The sequence below is a fragment of the Macrobrachium rosenbergii genome, chromosome 11, assembly GCF_040412425.1.
Source record: "Macrobrachium rosenbergii isolate ZJJX-2024 chromosome 11, ASM4041242v1, whole genome shotgun sequence".
Taxonomy (NCBI): domain Eukaryota; kingdom Metazoa; phylum Arthropoda; class Malacostraca; order Decapoda; family Palaemonidae; genus Macrobrachium; species Macrobrachium rosenbergii.
Window position 1 is genome coordinate 51524817 of NC_089751.1, and position 22892 is coordinate 51547708.

General features: G+C 35.5%; 1 protein-coding gene across 4 annotated transcripts in view; it reads right to left on the reverse strand.

Moving 5' to 3' along the window:
• Window positions 1–22892, reverse strand: part of Uggt (UDP-glucose-glycoprotein glucosyltransferase) — a 40097-nt gene that overhangs the window by 7525 nt on the left and 9680 nt on the right. For 2 of the 4 annotated variants that reach the window (XM_067111985.1, XM_067111986.1), the window contains exons 8-25: window positions 21888–22102; window positions 21031–21267; window positions 20509–20682; window positions 18839–19020; window positions 17499–17757; window positions 16711–16914; window positions 16196–16279; window positions 15359–15521; window positions 13960–14260; window positions 11899–12108; window positions 11516–11627; window positions 10042–10154; window positions 7982–8152; window positions 4559–4642; window positions 1838–2015; window positions 1434–1616; window positions 592–695; window positions 101–272 (exon numbers count right to left, since the gene is read on the reverse strand). In XM_067111985.1, coding sequence (XP_066968086.1) covers window positions 101–272; window positions 592–695; window positions 1434–1616; window positions 1838–2015; window positions 4559–4642; window positions 7982–8152; window positions 10042–10154; window positions 11516–11627; window positions 11899–12108; window positions 13960–14260; window positions 15359–15521; window positions 16196–16279; window positions 16711–16914; window positions 17499–17757; window positions 18839–19020; window positions 20509–20682; window positions 21031–21267; window positions 21888–22102 — 3146 coding nt within the window. The remainder of the gene's footprint in view (window positions 1–100; window positions 273–591; window positions 696–1433; window positions 1617–1837; window positions 2016–4558; window positions 4643–7981; window positions 8153–10041; window positions 10155–11515; window positions 11628–11898; window positions 12109–13959; window positions 14261–15358; window positions 15522–16195; window positions 16280–16710; window positions 16915–17498; window positions 17758–18838; window positions 19021–20508; window positions 20683–21030; window positions 21268–21887; window positions 22103–22892) is intronic. The other 2 variants (XM_067111987.1, XM_067111988.1) reach the window with 1 other exon arrangement.

A 22892-nucleotide genomic window follows, 5' to 3' on the forward strand; every position in this document is an offset into this window, starting at 1 on the left:
TTTGGCATAAATTGTACATTCCATTCCTGATTTATGGTCAGGTAAATTCAGATGCTGTATTAACATTGTTTTGTACATTCATACTGAGTGTATACAGTACCTGATCCAAGTTAGAGAGTGAGTTGGGATCTTGTGATAATCCTTGGTATTGGCCTCTCAATCGGTCACCAGCTGCAATACGACGGAACTTTTTCAAATCCACCACAAACAGCGCGGAAATGTGATACCTACGACCCGCTAAATGGTTCCGCCAGTACCCTTGTTTCCAAAATCTGTAAGTGAAACAAAAATGTTTCCTGAATTAACTTGCAGCTTAAAAATTCAATGATTGAATGGTCTGTTGCTTAAAAATTCAATGTTTGAATGGTCTGTTTATGAACTAGAAACTTACAAATTCAGTGGATGAATGGTCTGCTTATGAACTTGCAACATACAAATTCAATATATGACTGGTCTGCTTAAGAAACTGGCAACTTACAAATTCATTATACAAACGGTTTGCTTACAAACTTGCAACTTTCAAATTACTTTGGAAAAGTAGACAGTCACAATCATTTACAAACAACAAAGACCTTTCAGTATGCAACAAACCTGAATCCTTCAATTTCTTTACGAGATTCACAGAAGGGCACAAAGCCATATGGTGCTCCATCTAGGTTTTCATTATTGAGATCCTTAATATCAGCACGAACAATCTGAAAAATAGAGAAAAAATTGAAATGTTTATATAATGTAAATAACTTAAAACCCAAACCACGGAGAATTACACGATCAATAACAATTAATCTACCTAATGATGAATCCTTAACAAGTTATTACGGTTGCCTACTAAATGAAATCATTATTTGCACAACATGTGATATTTGATTTCTTTAATGTCTTTGAAAATATGGTATGGAACTTCCAAGGAATGATGATAAGTACTGAACGAACAGTTACCTTATTCCAAAATAATTATGAATACTAAATTACCAGAAATTTATTCTGGTTATGCAAACATGAATTAACTAAAAATCAATAAAACATGTTATAGAACTACAGTACTGACTTCAAACATTAAATATTGTTCATGATGAAGCAACTGCCTTTCTTGAACAGTTTAAAGAATTCAGTATATAATCGCCTTTCTTGTACAGTATAAAGAATTCAGTATATAATTAAGTTAAAAAGTATTGCAAGATACTTTAGCTCAGTGGTCTGGCTAAACTATTTTAATAATAATAATAATAATAATTGCAAGGTGCTTATAAAGTTGACAGGACACCTTTAATAAATGATACTTACAAAAGGAACAATATACAACATCATGTGTGTTCTCCAGTCTTCAGAAGCAATGTGTCTGGGAGAATTCAGCAATCTAAATTAATGCTTATTAGGATTAATAAGTTTCAAAAAACCTTTTTTCCTTGTTTAAAATTCAAAATTTGTCTTACCTGATCTGCATCAACAAAAATAATTTTCTTTATATCAAGGGGAAACAGTACATCCAAAAACAGAATCTTGTAGCCCCAAATGATCCGCTGTTTCTCTGTCTGCTGATGCAACCACCTTGGCCACTTGTACTGAACTAACTCATATTCAAATCCAAATTCTTCAGCCAGTAAAGGCAAGGCATTCTGAAAAATTAAGTAATCTTTATTTACTGTGTTCTAAAACTTTGCAGTAATATCAATTTACTAATAAAAATATGACATGCCACTAAACAATACTGTATACACAATGTTGGGAGCAGGGTTATTTCCCTAACAATAATTACAGATTTTTCTAAATTATTTCTTGATGAAAGAATTGTAAGGTCATAACCTACCACTGTCCTAAAAGCTGTAAAACAATTTACCTTTAAACTTGGAGACAGGAAGTTTTTGAGAAACCAGAACTTCACAGGAGTTTTCGTGTGACGAAGAACTGACACCATCATTATTCTTAAAAATCGCTCGTACAAGTGGCCAGAGGCTACAGAGAAGATATTCACTTTTTCATCAGCATCCTCTTCTCCAGAACTCGAGCTGAACGTACTGAAATTAGTCAGACATTAATAACTCCGATTATGAATCTTATAATTTTTACAACGAACAGCAATATCCTCAGTCAGAGCAATCTCATTGCTAAACCGAACTGTTATAATGCAAATACTCTGTGGTGAATACATATTTTGTAACAACAGTAGCATAGCACCAATTTGTTAATGTAATTATAGAGTTAAACACGCACACTTGCCTACAATAGAATAAAATTGATGCCAAGTAGCTAACCAAAGGGAACAATGAGAATAACACTGGAAACTAAGACAGCCTGAATCAAATGATATTGTCACAGTGCAAAGAATCTGATGCATAAGAAACTATTCTAAAATGTGACAAAGTTATTGTGTGAACAAAGAGTCATGTTTTTTGCGGAACATTTTAGATATCTGATTGAATCACCTGAAACAAAAGTGAAACTGATTTTGATTACAAAACCATTTGCATGTTTTTGGAATTCCGTTACAAGGGAAGTACAATTCGTATAAAAACTCTACAAAGCAAAGCAAAAATACAGCAAGGGAATTTTCAGTAATTTTCTGAAAGCAGTACCCCAAAAGTGCTCATTGAACTATCTTGAAACACTAGGTGCTCTCACAGTATTCAAGTCTTAAGAGCAAAGCTTTGGCACAGGATGAAATTCACATCTACCTGACCATCACAAGGGATAAGCAAATCTAGATCAGTGCCTCAGTTCCCATGTAAAATCTCATTCCAAAAAAAATTTATATTATGGTAAGCATTACTGATTAATTTCTTGTCTTCAAACACTTACCTGCCAAAAAGTGTTAAATATTTGTCCATAGGAATGTTAAAAATTAAATACTGTAAGATCATGTACTGTATCTGCTATAGCCGCTAAACAATTGCAACTTTCGAAACCTGCACCGTTACCAGGTGGCAAAGACTTCAGTGTTCTCCCAGTCAGAGAACAGCATGAAGTACGTGGTGAAAGGATTTCAGTAACAAAATATAACTGTTTGTAACTGACACACAAGACAGAACAGACAAAACTTTTTATAAAAATATAAGCACATTTTTATACTTTTACAAAAAATTTTCCCAAATACCATTAAGTACAGAGATACTAACTTGGAGAATATAACTTGTATTTCATACTTTTTAAAAATTCTCTATATCCACCAAAAACTACAAAATATCTGTCTTTTCCTCTTCACTCGTTACATTATTATTTATTGTTTCTTTCACATGATTTTTTGTAATTTCCAATCTCTTGTTTGGACTGTCCAAACGTAGGACCGGAAAGGGTCTGGCTGCCATGGGGATGTATTCAGGAGCAGGAAGGGAAACGAATGAAAAGGAGGATGACTTGCATCCCTTTCCAATTTGATTTCCACCTTCCCACATGTGTTAGGTAGAAGGCTACACTGGAGGAGCCATTTACAACCTTCAACTTTGTCTTTTTGGAGGGATTTTTATTTACCATATTTCTAACATACAAACTATAAAAATGCGGTACATATTTTTGTGTAAACAAAATAAAGTGTTGCTAAGCAAGAGAATGAATTGCAATTTTTGCTCTTCACCTTACAGCAATTTTCTCTGTTCTGCTGTCTTACTGAGCATGTTTGAAGTATGTGTTACTTATGATGTAACGTCTCTCTTCTTTTCTTGAAGCTCAGCTAGTTTTATTCATTTAGAAACTTTAGAAATTTGAACTAAAACAAAATAAACGACGTATTCTTTGTAATGCAGTCTTCCCCCGAGATGATATCTCATAGCCTTTATGATAAGCAAGATTGGTCACAAATTATAGGGATTATGGTGTACAGTATTGTCAATATTTTCATATTTTAGGTTATTTTTCTTCATTATCATACTGCAAATGCATGCTTTGTTGTGAAACTGAGGTGATTAAACTGAATTTTTTATAAAAAGACTTGATATAAGCTTATGGAGAAGACAGGTGATGATCACTTGGGTTACTAACTAGATAAACATTCACGACTGCTTAGTAACTCTGTTGCCAAGATGCCTCTGAAACTGTTTTGATATTTATAGTTATCTCAGTTCCATGAGCTCCCTGTCCTTACCTTGATCAGAATACCATCTGCCATATTGCTATGGGGAGTTTATCAAATCTCTTCAAGGCATATCTCTATGATCATGTTTGAGATTCCCTACTCAACTTTTACAATCTTGGGTATTTAAGTGTCACTGAAACTTTAAAAATAATAAGAGGATTGTTTGCTGTATGGAAATCGAACAATTACAATGTACACTTTATATTAATGTAAAGAAAAATTACTTGTCAGAGACTGAAAAAAACATCTCAGGACTTTTAGCAGGAGACAAGACAATTTGACGAAATGACTATTATAAGAGAAAGAAAATCTGAATGATTAATGCAGACATCTACACTTAAAGAACTACAATCAATAATAAAAAATACTAAGTTAATTTACTAATGCACAGTCACAATGCATTTTGCTACACATGACATGCAAGCATATCAACAACTACAGAAGGATATGAAATTTATTTCAAAGGGTAATCATGCACAAAATAGTTAGTACCTTTGCCACCAAGTCTTAGCTAGAGCATATATCTTCTTTAACATGACACAGCATTCTTCAACTATGGGGCCGATAATTGGCATGCTTGTGAAAATAAAAGAAAAACTGTAGTAAAAAGCCTAGGACATAAAATGAAAACAATTCAGCTCTTTTAAAAAGACAAATATGCTGGATACAACTTTTCTGAGAAAATCTTTATAACAGGTATATAGGAGCTTCTGTCAACTATTTTAATCGCTATGAACATACATCAAGAAATTTTATTCTTGAACCACATAACAGGGAACAAGATTTTCAGGTATCCTGAATCATTAATAAAACTGGTTAAAAAAATGTTTTGAAGCCAAATAAAAATGGAAATTAGGCTATCAAATTCCATTCAGGTCTCAGGTTACAGGCTATATCATAAAAAGAGAACATTTGCTTTGTAAAGAATTTTCTCTATCCTCAATAGAATATTCACATTTTTTACAGAGGAACAAATTTTCAAAGCCGCTAATGTTCTCTTTAGTTGAAAAACAGGAGGAGCATAAGAACATACATTTACAAATTATATAAAACAAAATGTAATAAACAAGACAGACAATAGATCTGGGCATCTTTGCCTCTAGAATGTTCTAAACGTGGAAAGAATATTCTCCTATTATCTAATACCTTCACTGGGCCTAACCAGAGACAGGTGTTGGTAAATGTTATCTGACAAAGGAGTTATACTGATTACATTTACATTTCAAGCATGCCACAGATCTGTCAGTAGGAAGAACTCGGGTGGCAGCATGCTTGTAAATTATATCCTAAAGCTTCGCAAAAAATAAAAAAGTTGTTTTACTTGCTTCAATCATTCACCATTCCATTCAAGTAAAAACTACAATTCTTAAAAGTACCATACTAGTCCTTTAGCTCTGTTAGTTGTTACTCTATGTGGCCAAACAATGCCCTGATACTTTGTTTGTATACTTTTACAGACATAACATATGGAGTATTGATCAAATCTTTCATGGAAGAATGTTACCTGGCATTGGAAACTTCATAAAACACGTATGACATTTATATACTGTATCGTGATCACACAAAAAATCTTAATAAATAAAATGCAAAGTTGTAGTTGGATGGGTATTCTGTTCCACAGAAAAAATATATCAAGGTTATGTTTATGACTAAGGGATGAATCGCAGTTGTTCTGAGACAACTGCGATGTGAAAGAAATAATTAGGTATCATTAGATGTACTATTAAATAAAACACAGCAACACATGTCAGCCACGCTGAGCACTCTTTGCAAGAAAACAGGCCTAACTAAAACGGGGGGAAAAGTGGGGCCTAGATCTATAATGCACAATATCTTTAACAACGACGTACAAGGGATCCAATTTCCACATGATCACTGTCAAAATAAAAATCAGTAATTTGAATATAAACCTAACAGCCTCGTAACTGCAATAACACTGATTCAGTGTAAATTACATAACTTAATGGAATAACTGTCAATAAAAACAAACAACAAAGCCAACAATTTTACCCAAAGAAACTGAAGTTTTCCCCATAAATGAAAATATCAAATATCAACATCCCATATTCATTACTGCTCTATAGGGAAGGAAGGATGTTCAGTTACTTAAAATTACCAGTTGGATGTTAAAATTGCCACTCTTGGTTACTTTACACTAGGATATACCCTCTTACTCAGAGTTAAGGCAGGCAGGACCTAATACCCAGGTTAGCTTTGGTTAGATCATCAGGATATATCTCTTCATTCAAGGTTAAGGTTAAGAGGGTAGGGGTGGAGTTAGGATGCAACCAGGTTAGCTTAGTTTAGGATGCATTCTTCTAACACTCAAGCATACTCTGTGGCAAGGTATCCTGTGACAAACTTGATAGGGAAAGGATAATTACCTGCCCAGGGGCAGGATGTTAAAATGACAACTTAGTAATAATCAAGGATGTAAGGGAGGAGCCCCTTTGTGTGTTCTATGCTGATGACATTGTTGTGATGGCAGAAACTAGATAGAGAGAAACCTACAAAGGTGGAGACTGAGTTAGAGAGTAAAGGATAGTTAAAGAGAAACCTACAAAGGTGGAGACTGAGTTAGAGAGTAAAGGACTGTGACTGAATAGTACATGACAAAAGGTATGGATGATGATCAGCAAGCCATAAATAAGCTGGAAGAAGTGCATATCAACAGTTTTAAGTTTCTGGGCTTGATAACAGATGCCAAGGGTGTTACGGATAAAAATGTTAACCATCAAATTCAAGCCAGATGGAATAACTGGAGGGGGTCATCTGGCACACGTTGTGACAAGAGTCCCTGTTAGGTAGAAGGGCAAGGTACATAAGGTGGTGGTAAATCATGCTGTGCTGTATGAGCTAGAAGAGGCAGCACTGAAGAAAATAGTACAAAATAAATTAGACAAGGCAGAGATGGTGATCCTCATATGAATGAGTGGAGTGACCAGAAGAGACAGAATAAGAACTGAATACATCAGGGATCAGCAAAACTTACTGAAGCGTCAAAGACAAGTGAATCTATATTATGATGTTTCTAGCACCTGATGAGGAGGGGAGATGGTGAGCAACGTGTTGAGGGAGAGATCATGGAACTGATGGAGAGGAGGGTCTTAGAGAATATGGATGGATGGCATTTGAGCGGACACAAGAGACAAACAAATAGATGGAAGTATGACAGAAGATATAAGCCAAGAAGAAGAAGAAGGGGTTAAAATAACTACTTTAAAAGGGAAGAAAATGTGACCCAAAATATCTAGCTTTAAAATCTATTCCCAAACAGTATTTCAAAGAATAAAAATCATTAGAACTTAGAATTTAGTAATAGCTGACAAAGGTAGAAATATGCTTTTCTTGAGGGGAATATCCAACTATGAAGCACACAAGTTTCAATGGCACCAGCCACCAATTGCAATCTTCTCAGCTAAAAGTGATTTAAAGATGGAGGGCTAGTACGATGTGGAGACATACCTTACAGCCTTTTAAACAAATGTTAATCTCATGGCTCAAAACATTTATGCTTAAGCTATGAGTGTGTAAAATGGTTTGGCCCATAATTATGCATCCTCTAAAATGTGATTTCTGTTCGAATAACACCAGGAAAATAAGCAGATTATATGAATTTGTACCAGAAATGCTGAGAGGCCATGAGGAACAGTTTGGGTAGCTTGTAAAGTACTGTAACCTGACCAAAGGGTCGAAATTCTCCAATTAACCAATTTTCAAGTACTGAAATAAAGATTGCCCAATCATGCAATCATGAAGGTAAACATATTACAACAAAAGAAGTCTCTTTTACACATTTATTAATTAAAAAACAAGAATAAACAATCCTAAAATCCTTAAAACTAGCCACTTACCTATATTAACTTACCTAACTGCATTTGAATGATAAATCTCTTGCAATTGGTTCATGCTCACCTTGTAATAGAATTCCAGAGACCTCCTGACTCTTCGTTATCATCTACCAACAATTCCATGTTTTGTTTCCCAGGCTGTTTTGCAACTCGAATTTTAACAACTTGTGACCGAAAGCTGCTCATTATGATTTCTACATCTGCAGAGCCTGCTGGGGTGTCAGTTCCTTCATGACTGAAAATGAAGTCATAAAAAAAAAGACGTTAACAAGAAGTGCATGCCATTCTGTACATAGAAGCTTTGTTACAGTAACATTTTACATCAGGCAATACAGAGTAAGGATACTAGTAAAATATATCATTAATTTTAAAAAGTATGTCATTAGAAGCAGAGAGAACTGTCAACCTACACAAACTTCCGTAAATAAATGTTTAAATAATTACTGCAGTATATGATTTTAAAACTTTGGAAAAGGGTAAATTTTTGGACGGTCACTACTTTTAAGACTATTCTGACATTTTAGCAAAAATAAAAAGGGGGGAGGGGGTGTTTATGTCTTGCGAACACCCAAATTTCTGTCTATAAACTTACTGACTGACAATTACTATGAAGCTTGTCATCAGTATAATTTCTATCTCAGGTTCTCCCTTCAAGGGCACAAAGAAATAAAAAGAGGTCTCTCACTGTCTCCTATCTTGTGGACTCTCTAAATACACTACATTCCCATCTGGACTGGATCTTCACTTATGCCTTTTGGCATGATTTCTTGGGCTTATCTCTTGGTCTTCATCCTGCTATTTCCAAATCTACTACTTTCCTGATTGAATGCCATTATCATCATTAGGGAGATTAACCAGACCTCCAAGTCAAAATACTCAACTCTCCTATGCCTAGCCAAAATGGGTTTGTTTTGACTGATCAATTTTATTGAGGAAATTTCAGTTCTTTAAAAATTTGATAGTTGGATGATGGAAGATTCTGATAAAATTTCATTAATGTTTCCAAGACTTGACATTCACTGTGGGTTGAAGATATGCTGGACTGCTATTTTTAACCCGATTTTCTACCTGCAGGTAATGAGTCATTTAGGCTATTCACATCTGTGAGTCAAATGAAGAGAGAAAACAGAGGAAAGGAGTAATTTCCTCTCATCTTAAGCAACACAAAATTGGTTTTTAATTACTGTATTTCCAGACTTTTAGGCATAGCCATATTTGTTGTTTTGAAAACCGTTTTCAAGTTTCAAAGCACAGGCAGACCTGTGTTTTTTCCTTTGACAAATAATTTACACCTGAAGCAAAAAAGACAAAAATAATGAAATATAAAATTTATAGGGACATTTTTCTTACAGATCTTGTGATTTCAAATATGGTTATGAGTAGCAGGAAACCAATCTGTGCCAATGGAAACTGTAATACAATACAAACAGCATGATTCCTACTTATATGGCTGATGTTTACCGTGGCCATTTGGCCACATTTCTAGATCCACACACCCCGGCTGGCAGATGAAGAGTTAGAGGAATTTATTTCTGGTGATAGAAATTCATTTCTCGCTATAATGTGGTTTGGATTCCACAATAAGCTGTAGGTCCCGTTGCTAAGTAACCAACTGGTTCTTAGCCACGTAAAAATAAGTCTAATCCTTCGGGCCAGCCCTAGGAGAGCTGTTAATCAGCTCAGTGGTCTGGTAAAACTAAGGTATACTTTTTAGATCCACACAGGGTTTGCCTGAAAGAGTTACTTTTAAAAAAAGAGGTGAAAACAGGGGCAAGGTAGAGTTAAATAAGGTGGACAGCCGAGGAGGAAGATGATCAAAAGGACACGGCAGAGAGCCTTTAGGACCATCTAATGTTCCATGCAAGGCACACCATGCTATCCTTCTACAGAGATTTATAGTAGATGAAGAGAATGGCTGCCTGCCTGCCTCACTAATTAATAAATAGCTTAAATTTTGCTGGCAAAAAATAAAGGCGTTATTTAGGATTCATAAAAAAATGCCACTTACATACATGACCATATCACCTTTTAATACCAAAAAATAAAACCACACATGCATTAGAAAAACTGATTACTCATATATAGGATTTAGTGAGATAAGAATAAATGTCAAAAGTTCTATACCTGGCTATAGTGTAAATATCAGCAGAGCGACCTTGTCGTAATCTTAGCAACCAAGCCCCTGGGTTGGCTTTCAGTTGGAAATAGCCTAAATTGGCCATGACAATTGTGTCAACCTAGAAGAAAAGAGATTTCGTACTTAAGAAAATTGCATGATTATTATCAAGAAAATTGCATGATTATTATCAATGGTAACACAGAAAAATTACATATTGTTATAAACGAAGTTCAGTATTATCAAGCAATTACTGAAATCACTCATGTGGAAAAACTCAGGTTGGCTAATCTTTATAAAATTTAAAAAATAATAAAAAGAATAAAAAATGGTAGAAATGCTGTTTTTATGAAAATACTACTCTTCCATTTCATGAATTTAAATCTTTTTCATCATCTTGAATAGGAGAACAATTTCAAAACCTATGGGGATGACAAACCTTTCCAAAGTCTAAGTGAATGACAATCTTTTGAAGTCTATGGGTATGGCAGAATCATTTTGAAGTTCAAGCAAATGGGGCAACAATTTTAAAATTATATAAAAGAACGAACTATTTTCAGCTCTATATGCATTATTCTTGTTGTTATTATTATTGTTATTATTTTTTTTTTTTGGTCTATCACAAGTCATTCTATTCAACTGGGTGGTTTTTATAGTGTGGGGTTCTGGGTTGCATCCTGCCTCCTTAAGAGCCCATCACTTTTCTCACTATGTGCGCTGTTTCTAGTAGCACACTTTTCTGCATGAGTCCTGAAGCTACCTCGGCGTCTAGTTTTTCCTTTTCAGGGATCTTGGGATCGTGCCTAGTGTTCCTATGATCATGGGTACAATTTCCACTGGCATATTCCATATCCTTCTTATTTCAATTTTCAGGTCTTGATACTTATGAATTTTCTCTCTTTCTTTCTCATCTACTAATTATTATTATTATTATTATTTGGCAGCAGCTTTAGACAATACATTTGAACACTGGATAAGTACTGTCAAATGTTCAGACTTATCAAGTACTGTGTTTGTGGTACCCATGCAATGCAAATCATGAGGCGGGAAGAATAAAGATTCAATGAAGTCTTTGTGTTACATATCCGTTAAAACTAGCAGAAAATATATCCGTTAAAACTGGCAGAAAATTAATTTTGCAAATGAGATCAAGCTTGTAGACTCAACACCCAAGATATGATATTTCCTTAGCCTCAGGGTTAAGTCCAGAAAGTAATGAAACAACTTTGAAACAGTCAACATTTATATACTTTGTCAAGGGTGTCTTGAATGTAACCAATTCAATTTACCTAGTTGTTTCCTGTATGCACGCCAGGTGTCATGAAGCAATACTTTATATGCTATTTGAAACCTATATCAATATAAAAATGAATTTTCATTCAGTTTATGACTGTGAAAAAATACTTCGTTAAAAGTTAAGCATTCCCGTGGATAAAAGAAATGAGTAAAATAATAATAAGTAAAACATAATAATTACTATACCATGACTGGTTGCTGTCTGTTGCCGAGAGTGAACTGTAATCCACGGGGAGGGTTGCCTGATGATTGTTCAAAGCAGTGGCCTTCTAAGAGCAAGTATTCCAACTCAAACTCACTGAAAACAGAGTTTACTGTTAGAACAGTATATGAACAAAACAGTGCTTCTACACAACTAACAACTGCATAAGTATTTACTTCATGTGACAATCTTCCTTTCTAGAAATTAAGAGGTAAAACAATAAACCACCGAGATTCCCATCAATAATGCATATTCTAAGAATAATTTGGAATTTTAGTTTACTGAGCCAGACAATGTAACCCAAAAAACTATTATATGACTATGTTCTTTCACCACGTAAATATTATAAGAAGGGAAATTACAGTACCTGTGCACACCAGACTCTACATTTTCCAATTTGATGTTGTCAAGGTCATAGACAGACTCTACAACTTCCACCAGCCAGTTTTCTGGTGCATGATAATTTTGGGTAAGAATAGGAGATTCTGGCAACCCTGTAAACTTGGCATATGGACCAGCTGTAAGTTCACCTGACTCCATAAACTGGGGTACTGGCTCCAATACATAGCGATAAAAACTGAAAAGATGACAGGTTAATTAGTAAGTAATTCTATGTAAGGCAATAGGCTGGCAAACTGGTTCGTAATGCCCCATTACATTACAGTTACAAACACTTCTACTACAAGCCATCAATATCAGTTGAAAATTAACAACTACTGTAGTTGCTGCCATATAAGGCACACTTCATTCCTAAAAAAAAAAAAAAAAAAAAAGGTCAAGACACATCCCATACACTTTACATGGTAAAGATTTATGGTAGATTTAGCCTACTGACTAAAAGGAACTGGTTTCAGTGATGCTTTGCTGGAAAACTCCAAATCACAACTCACAAAGAGAGCCTTCAGGCTTTGGTAGAATACAAGAAGGGAAGGGGACAGAAAATTGTGTACACAGGCAGAAGAGGGGAGTAGCACTAAAAGGAGAATGGCCATGGAAATGGAGAGGAGTTGGGTGGAATGCAATCAGAATTTCAACAACAAAGGGAAAAGTAAAAATGTTTAGGATAGTAAAGTAGCCAAGGTATAACTGTCTGAGATCAGCAACAACACCAAGTCTCACAATGAGGTAACTACAGATGCACCATGCAAAGTGGATCATGAGAGGGTGTTTGGAAAAGTACCACTATTAACATATCTCTAGGCACTGCAAAGGGAGTGGGTACCAGACAGACTTTCATTGGTGATGTTACTCAACCATAACAAAAGATCTGAAATGAAGACTGGCATGCATATATGAATTTGAGATGTGTTGGTATCTATCAAGAATCAGCTGCGAGTTCTTTGCTGATTTTTACAGTGATGGAAGAGGCTACGAAGGGGTGCAGTACAAGAGGCCTCTGGGGGATGCTATATGCAGCTGAACTAAGGTCACCAGCAGATTCTAATGAAGAGATTGTGGAAAAGTTTAATAGGTGGAAGAGTGGAATGGCAGTGAACAGAAAAGGACTGAAAATCAATATAAGCAAAACCAAGTTAACAGAGACTGAAAGGGAAGCACATCTCTTAGAAATCTCTAACAAGAATTACAAAAACAAATCAGAACTAAACCTCCAGACTTAGCTAAACTGGTAGCGCAGAACCATCACCATTAGTGCTATGATTAATTAGTGACATTCACACAATTGTAAATTCATGTAGCCTAATGTGTTTTGGTAAGTGCAGTTATAAAGTTTTGCAAACCATACTATTGTACATGCAAAAAAAGAAATCACAGTAGAGAGAGAGAGAGAGAGAGAGAGAGAGAGAGAGAGAGAGAGAGAGAGAGAGAGAGAGAGAGAGAGAGAGAGAGAGAGAGAGAGAGAGAGAGAGAGAGAGAGAGAGAGATATTGATTGATTTTAGGCTACCCAGATGATTCAAAGCTTTTGCTTCAATTTAGAAAAATGTATATTTTGTGAGAAAGGAAGCACCTTTTGTGAGAAAGGAAGCACCTAACATGCAAAAATATGTTTCACTGTGTCATCGTTAAAATATTTGAATACCAATAGGCAAGAGGTTTCAAAATAACCTCATGTGAGGAATGCTGTAAAGACCAGGACAGTGGTATTTTTACATTTTCCAACATATGCCCTACCCAAACATGTGGTGCACCTTATACGCCAGCAAATATAGTACTGTATAATGATTACATTATTAAAAATACTGTAAGATCAATGTATATGAAAAACATTATACTCCAATAGAATTCAAGGCTGGACCCTAGAAAGCTGTCTAACAGAATTCCTGGTAGTATAACGAGGTTCGTGATAAACTGTACTCAATAAGATGTAAAACTGTGCTACTGCCTACTATGAAGAAAGAAATATTCCACTAAAAAAATAATACTATATCACATTGAAGCAAAAACTGGTCAAGAACATTTTATATATACCTTTTCAGTGGCATTTCAGAGTGCTTCTCCCTGGCATTCAGTATAACACGAATGTTAGAATTGACAACTTCTCCAAGAACAAGCAGCACAGGGCCTATTTTCTGAGCAGCTTTAGACACTGGATCGCAGATAGCCACGATATCAAATGCTGGCATATTTGGATCTTTGGCTTGTAATCTGATCACAGAGTATTGTTCGGAACGAAGAGATACGTTTGTTCGTCCCTTTGACTGCGGCTTAGTTTGTAAAACTCCAGCTACTTTCATCATCATATCACTGATATCATCACCTAATGCTGAACCTGGAAAAAATCGATACCATTCAAGATCTATCTTAATTATACAAATATACATACAGTACTGTATAAGTATACAAGAACATGACTATATTATGGCAATAAAGTAGTTAAAGCAACCCAATGAGTGACACTTATAGTTTGTTGTAAGGGCCACTTGGAAATTATTCAGACGCACTCAAAATCCCCTCCCAACCCCACATGTGGTGGTGGCCTTGTTGTATAACCAATGTTCTTAAACCTCTGCTACATGGCCTTTCACATTTTGACTTTAAGCTTTCCCGCTTCTTATTTATTGATTCAAGTTTTCTTTACCATTTGCTATTGAGTAGAAATATCCAAATCTGCTTACAGGTTATTTTAATTTGTTATATGGATTTCTAATACTTTCTTTATATTTCTTCACTTTTGTTTATTGAGTGATGGACATTTTACACTTTTTTTTAGTAAGTGATGGGCATTTTACCACGTGAATGAAAGCTTCCTAAGCAAGTTAATGGCCTTCCAGCTTGTTCTACAAGAAATCATGATCATTACAAAACTAATATATGAAAGGGTAAAACTGGAACAAGATCTCAGTGCATATTTTTGTAGCTGTCTCACTTTAGTCCACCACTTCTCATGAGTTGCCAGAATGGGTCACTCTCGTGACCTCTGTGCTGGCTTTGAAATACTCCTGGTTGCACAGCTCAGAATCATTGCCCACAAACTCTGATGATTTTCTGCTTTCCTTAGAGCAGTTCTTTGGCTTTTGTAAATTTATTTTGCATGATTTTATTCATGCTTGTGGCGATGTTTCTCACCGGATCTTATCACCAGGATGTGGGTTGGCATACAGAAATATGAGACCTATTAGTCAGCAGACAGTGGTGTGAGCAGGGTGTATGCAGTGGAAATTTTGAACTTTTCTTCTTTCAATTCAAGTTAGTGTGGCTGGGTCTGTCCCATTAGGAATAAGGCTACTTTTTACTAAGGGGTTTGTATGTAAAAACATTGTACAGTACTGTGATGTTTTACAATGTTATAAATTACTGGTCTTAAAAAATTATTTAAAATTATAATTCATAAAATATAAAACACTGGCACTATGTGATTACACATTACCTTCCCCATTAAGAATGTCCATAATCTTCTCACCAATTGTAGAATGAACATACTTCTCTAACAAACCAAAGTCTTCTTGAACAAATTTTTCTTCCTTTCTAAGAGCTCCTAATGCCCGGCCATTAGCAATGACTGTCCTCTCTCCTGCTGGAAGCGAAAGAACCTAAAATAGGAAAAAAGCTCTTAAGTAGGAAGGAAGATTGACAGTGAACTGCACATTCAAATTAGAAGGAAAATGTCTTTACTGCTGCCCACTGGTGATAATTATGGAAAAACATTCCCAGCATTTCCCTACAACTCACTTCAAGTCCCTAAGATTGCAAGATTATATTATATTAAGGAAAAACATGAACCTGATAATATAAAATGAATGAAAAAACTGGGCTTACAAGTGTTGGAATTTATACTTTTGAATGCAGGTAACTGTCAAGTCATAAGAGAGAAAAAGCTAATATAAATATCATTTCACAATTACAGCACAGCAATTGTACCAAGTAAAAGAAAACTCACAAGTTATATACACACACTACAAGCAGTCCCCACTTACCGGCGGCATCGGTTAAAGGCGTTTCGGTTTTATGACGCTTGGTTAACTATGTTGTTAACCAGATTTTCGGCGTCGGTAAGCAGTTCATCGCCATTAGTAAACGGTTTATCAGTGCCAATAACCAGTTAACCGCACCATCAAACAGTGTCGTAAGAACCACTTATTAGCATAATTATTGTGATGTTCCAGTTAATGATGATTTTTGAATATCGGCTGGGAGCGGAACTCCTGCCATTAACCGGGGCCTGCCTGTACTAATATTAATAGTTTGAACAAAACCCTTAACTTACATTGCTGCAGTAGGCTGAATGAATCTTGAAAATGTCGTCTTTTAGCGAAGTTAACCGTGCCTGGAATGCATCCATGTCTACTCCCTAAAATTGAAAACAAAATTTTTAGTCCAACCACTAAGCTTCCTTGAAAATTTCCTAAACCTGACAAAAACTGTAAGAACTAAATCTAAATTTGTAAGAAACAGTTTCATGTGTATCATTTTATGCCAGTTTTCCCTTTATGAGATTAGATGAATATGGCTTCACTCCTTTCTGTATGATTAAGTTATTAAACAGTTTTGACAAGAATAACTGATACCTGGTTTCAAATGAAAAAAAAAAAAAGTATAAACTATAAACTCAAACTTGAATACTTATGTTATCAGTAAAACCTATGCATTACAAAGTCTGACTTTCAAATAACATAAAAGAAATAAACATGTACATAAACAGTATTGTCTATCATGGTTATTTAATAAAAAAAAAAAAAAAAAAAAAAAAAATTGAAACCAAAATTAATTACCAACACTTACAATCATTTCAAAATCGGTTAATTTCTTGGTTCCATCGATTATCTTTTTAGCATTATCCTTTTCTAATATTTTTGCTAGGAACTGTCTTGCCACGGCTGGAGCAAGCGTATTCTGTGCAACCTCCACAATTTTGCTGAACATCTTATTCTCACTGAAGGGACTTGGGTTATGTATGGCACACACCCGCATGCTGTTGCTTTCGCGCTGGAAAAAATATGTCAGTCATGAAATTAATAACTAATAACAATCACGGCAACTCAAATATTAACCCATGGATATTTTGTGGAGATAGCTAAATATATTGTGCTCAGGATCCCATTCTTGAACACTTAACGTGCAAGCTTTCAGAAACAATATGAATATTTGTGAATATTTCACACCTTTCCTGTTATAAAATCTAAATCTGCAGAGATATCATTACCCCTATATTTATAGGAGTAAGATGGGGTAAGAATTACCAAGCACAGGGGCTCTCAAATTTCTAAGATGGTATGCATTTTACAGAGCACTGATCACTCATTTTTATTTTTTATTTTATCATTCTTTTTTTCTGTCCCTTTTCCAACCCCCTCTGCACACTCATAATACTGTAGTTACTTAGCAATCAGACATAATTTCATTACTTAGGTCAACAAAGTTACAATGAATTTTTATGGAAATATGGTATCGTTGCCATAAAAGGCCCCAAAAAAGTATCCTAATTTACCAGATAACTGGATCACATTGTATTCTACAGCTATTGAAAACAATACATGTGAAATGGCAAAAACTATGCAATTATAGCATACCAAGTATTTTATGGCTTCTAATAGTAAAGCTCTTCCCTCAATAGTGTCAAAGTCAGCAACAATCCAGGATGTTAGAAAACGGAGAGTGGGCTCGTTCTTGGTTGTGATGTAATGGCAGGAGTTTGCAACTGCTGCCGTCATCTCAGACGCCTTCAAATTCCTAAAGGAGTCCACAGATAATTCCTTTATGGTTGAACTTACTACTCCAGTAAGGTCGATGTAAGACGTTGTCTTGGTGCTCAAGATTCTCTCATTAAGTCTGAAAATAGAGAATGTGTATGTTCATCAGATGCTTTGTTCTTTCATGATAGCTGTATCCTAATAGGATTTAAAAGGAAAAGTAGGATTGAAATTGAAGTTTGTTTACATTAGATATGTCTGGGTTATCTGTGTTCCTATTCATTAAAAAAAAAAAATTTCTCACACAGAATTGTTACCACTGCCAGTGCAGCTGGGGAAAGGATGTATTTTCAACATTAGGTGAACTTCCATACATGATTAACTTTCTGTCTAAGCTGAATCAGTCCACACCACATTGCCACGGACATCAACTCATTCCTTATAAACAACAAGGATTTACAGCACTTCAATTGCTTCACAGGTGGCTATTTATTTGTGGTATCCTTTTTCATACTGATAAATTATAGGAGTAAATGTACAGTAACTGACAGTACCAAGCAAGCAGGTAACCAGAAAGGCTCACTAGGCTAGTGATATTAACACCTGTTTATCAAGACACAGGATCCACAGTGAAGACAGAACAGAAATAACAAAAGAATTTTGAAGTAGCTACTGGTGTCTGTCAAGGAACAAAATTGAGTTCTTTATTAATAAAGTAATGCAGGCGTATATAAGGGAATGCACAAGGGGATGCTGCATGCAATGATCTGATGTCAAGAGGAGAATCGAGAGGAAAAAAGCTAGTGGAATGTTAAGTAGAATTATACTGAAAAGAGAGGACAGAAAATCAAAGTAATACAATGGAAAAGTTATAATCATTGAAGTGCAGAAGGGGGATGTCATAAGTGATACTAAAGACTGCATGACATAACAGAAATGAAGGATTTTTGATGGTCAAAACGTATGATATACTGGAGAAAGAATGAGAAGATGACAAAGGAAGAGGAGAGCTTAGTTAAAAAGGCAGTAGGTACAGTGGCAGCAGGATACAGACCAGTAGGAGGGTCAAGGAATTCATGAAAAAAGATATGGATGTGGATTCAGACTTACAGTGCACAAGAGAGAAATGAGTGGATGGAATCCATTTCATGTCTACTCTCCATAAAGGATAATCTGATGTAAATACGTTTATGATGATGACAAGACTATCATATTATTACCTGGGCATAATATTTGGTAATGACATTAACCAGTCCACCACATCATGTCTGTCATCCAACTCTCCTTTGTAAACTGCCCGTTGTAAGGTCTGAGTTGTGCGCATAACTTCCATTAGGACAACTTCTTCAAATTCTTCAGCATTAAGATGTTTTTCAGGAAGAAGAACTCCATTCATTAAGGCCTAAAAATATATGAGAAGGATGTAAGCAACTCTGTTTCAGACTGAAACAGATAACAGTAAACATACATAAGATTATTATGAAATCACATGCAAAAACTGCAAAATTAGAAGACCTGATCCCATGCATAAACCTACGTGATCTGGATTACAGAGTATTCACCACTCAATTTCATATCAGAAGCACTGTGAGTCACTTACGTAAGATTGTTTGAATATATTTAAAAGGTCAGTTGGTTGGACTCCGACATTTTTCATTCTTGAATACACTCAATAATAAAGTGTACTGCTGCGTGGTCTGACTCTCTGTGCGCAATGACCAACATACGAAGTTAGCTGGATGCCGAGCAATAATTGGCCATGAAATTTTCCAAGTCTTAGTTATGTGTTGTAAGTTCCCATTCCTCAGAACAACTGTTGATACAGTACAGTGATGGAAGCTTTATCTTTGGGGTCAAGTTCTATGCTCTGCTGAATACTATTCCTTTTTGTTTTGTGTTAGTGTGTTTTCTGATGGTGGATTCCCCCAACAAAAAACAGATAGGAATGTGCTGTTTTAGACTAAGAGTGAGCTTCTGGACAAGCCTCTGCAAGTCTTGTGCATGTCTTCACAGAGAATGACCTTCCTGGACAATGCTCTCCAAGATCACTACTTCCATGGACATCAGGCTGTCAGCATGGGAACTATGGGGAGGACAGGAAATGAACTTCTACCTCAGTTTAAGACTGAGGAGGCTGATCCAGCCACTCTTATTTTGTTTAAGCAGCAGTGCCTAATCCACTTCAAACTCCATGCTAGTCTTCTAACAAAATGGCTCATTCTCATTTAAAAAATGCCAATAAAAATATGTTTATTGGACTGTGTATGCTGCACCAATGGTTCCGTATTGCATTGTACGATATGGGTTTTACAAAAACAGTTTCCACAGGTTACAGGCTTTGCATTATACTGTACCTGGGCAAGGTTAGGCCATAGCTAGTGATGGAAAGCTTCATTTCTGATATAGTCTCATGTCAACTACTTCATAAGGTCAACCTTACAACATATTAACTGACTGGCATATGGCTGCTAAAGTCAGGAGTAAGTACGAAAATTATGAGATCAGAGGAGGAAATCCAAAATTAATTCCATATTTAACAGAAATGACTGATTTTTGGTTGAGGCATTGGTAGAGTGGACAAATGAAGTACTCTTCTGATTCCTTTCAAAAGCAGCAATTTGAAGTCTTTTTTTCGTGAACAGTACTTTTTTTTAATGGAAAAAGACTGCATATATATAATTCATGACAATGCAGCTACTCAGGTTTGCACATAAGATTATCCACTCACAAGTTTTTTTTTTAAATAAAAAGGACCTACTTCCCTTAAACAATAAACCTTGTCTTTCATGAATTTATCTAGTTTGAAAACCAAAAAAAACATGAAGTATTTCTGAAATCAACTCAGAATTACTGAACTGAATAAGTAAACAATATGAAAGTACTGACTCACCTGTGGGAATTTGCTGATGCCCGCTTTTTCAACAAAATCTTGGGATAACATACGTCCCACATCATAGTCCGAATCTTCTCCAAACACATCCTCTAAATCTGTGCTCGGATACCTCTTCTTGAAATGTGCTGTTACATCATCAACTGTAACATCTCCCTGAACACTAGCATAGATCTGAGGAGACAAATACATCATTCATAGTCGGGTAATAAAGGAATTCATAAAGTCTCTCCACCTCTGGTAACAATGCTCAAAGGTCATTACAGTATTTTCAAAACAGGAATTTTGAAAGTGTCTCTTGGTTGTTTGGTGACCCAAAATATTCCTTTCCCAGTTGCCTGTCAGAGTGACATCCATTCATAACTGTCAGATTACATGACCAAAGCTCCCTTCCAATTCCTCTTGCAATCAGAACAAAAAGCCTGAGGGGATACTGAATTCATTAAACAGCAAAAACATTAATGAAAAAAGTACCTTTGAAAATGTGATGCAAAACAACAAACAGTACTGTAAAGAACTTACATTTGTCAAGAACTGTAAGGCCTTGTAGTGAGCATCATCTCTTCCTTCAAAGTGCAGAGCTACAAAATTGAAGGCACAAAGCATAGCAATGCCGGCATCATCAAATCCTCTAAGAGTCTGATCACGATTGACAGCCATTACCCATCCGACACGAATTGGGGCATTGTGTGTGATGAAGCTCTCCACCAGCTGGATCAAGTCAGCAGTTGTTGACTTACTTGGCTCTGCTACAATTACCTGAAATTTTATAATTAGGAAAAGTACTTTCAAACAAAACAAATAAGAACAATCACTGGTCTCTGTATTATTAAAATATGAAAAAATCTTCCTACAGACAAAACAAAATGAAAGGCAATTTAACATACAAAGTAAAACACAATTATTGTTCTTTAGGTAAAAAGGATACTGAAATTACAGATATCTATTATAACAAGACAAATAACAAATAGGTGTCATCTTCTGAATAATAACAAAATGTGTAATTACTCAGAGCTAGCCATACCATTAAACCAGAAATCTAGACATAGACACCAGTGAATGAAAAGTACCTCCCAATGTAAAAGAAGGTTGAATTAGCTAATAAGTAATGAACAAATTATTATAATGATGCCTAAAATAAGCAATCCTAATGGCACTACAAACTCATGAAAACTAAGTAGGGTGGTTGATGAGTAATGTGCTCCCAGGTAGCATATGTGCTGACAGACTAACATACTTCATCTGTCTGTTAGATATAAGACTGCTGAGTTTGCGAGACTCCTGAAAGTGGGCAAATATAAGACTGATGGGGTTTAGGATGGAAAAAAAAAAAAAAAAATTGTATCTGGGCATGGAGGCACTAAGGGACCCTTACTAACCAGATTATGGAAATTCTTCCTAATGCTTCGTAGCATGCCTGGATAAGTAGGTTTCAGCAGTTCAGTAGTAGAAGATGACCACTTCTGATAGGCTTTATCAGTTTCTATATTATTCATCCAAAGAATGGCAGAATCGCGTATATCAATGCCGTAGTCTTGCTTACTCTCGCTTATGTCCAAGGTCAGTAAATTCCTCAGTGCATCTCCTTGCACACCTGTGAAATGCAAAAATACCAATATGATTTACAGTTATCAGTTGCCATCTTAAAATATTCAAAACAAAATGCTGTACTGGTCAGTAAATTTCTTAGTGCATCTCCTTGCACACCTGTGAAATGTAAAAATACCAATAACATTTACAGCTAACAGTTGTCATCTTAAAATATTCAAAACAAAATACTGTACTGTGAAATGCATATAAAAGAAAAAACATCCATAAAGAAGGAAAAAACACCTTATACTGATAAACAGTTGGGGAAAAGTATACCTAGACAACTTTTCCAAAGCTGTTATTCAGCAAACCCTGAACTAAAATCAACTTTGCAAAACAGAAATTTAAACATTTTGGTTTTACAGAAACAAACTCCTACCAAAACCTATCACTTTGGTTTTCAACAGGTAGACCAAGTATGAATTTGCAAAGCTGGATTTTGTCTTCTTGGGGTTGTGGGATGCACAGAATCCCTCAATTTGGGTTGTAAACTAGTTACTACTAGTTCTGGCACAGTCTGGTCAATGGGTCAAAACTGACAGGGATGTCTTTCCTGAGGAAGTATGACAAGAGATTCAAAAACCCCCCTAATCACACATCAATGAGTTATTTCCCCAGTATGGTATGCACTCTAATGTTGGAATATTCCAATTTCCATAACAAACAATATTTGAGAAGCCTACAATTATAACTCTGGAATTTAAAACAAAATCTGTCATGCAAATTCCTAGACACATTTTCTGAAATACAGAATGAGAAACAATTGTCATGTGCTTAAATGCTATGATGAACTG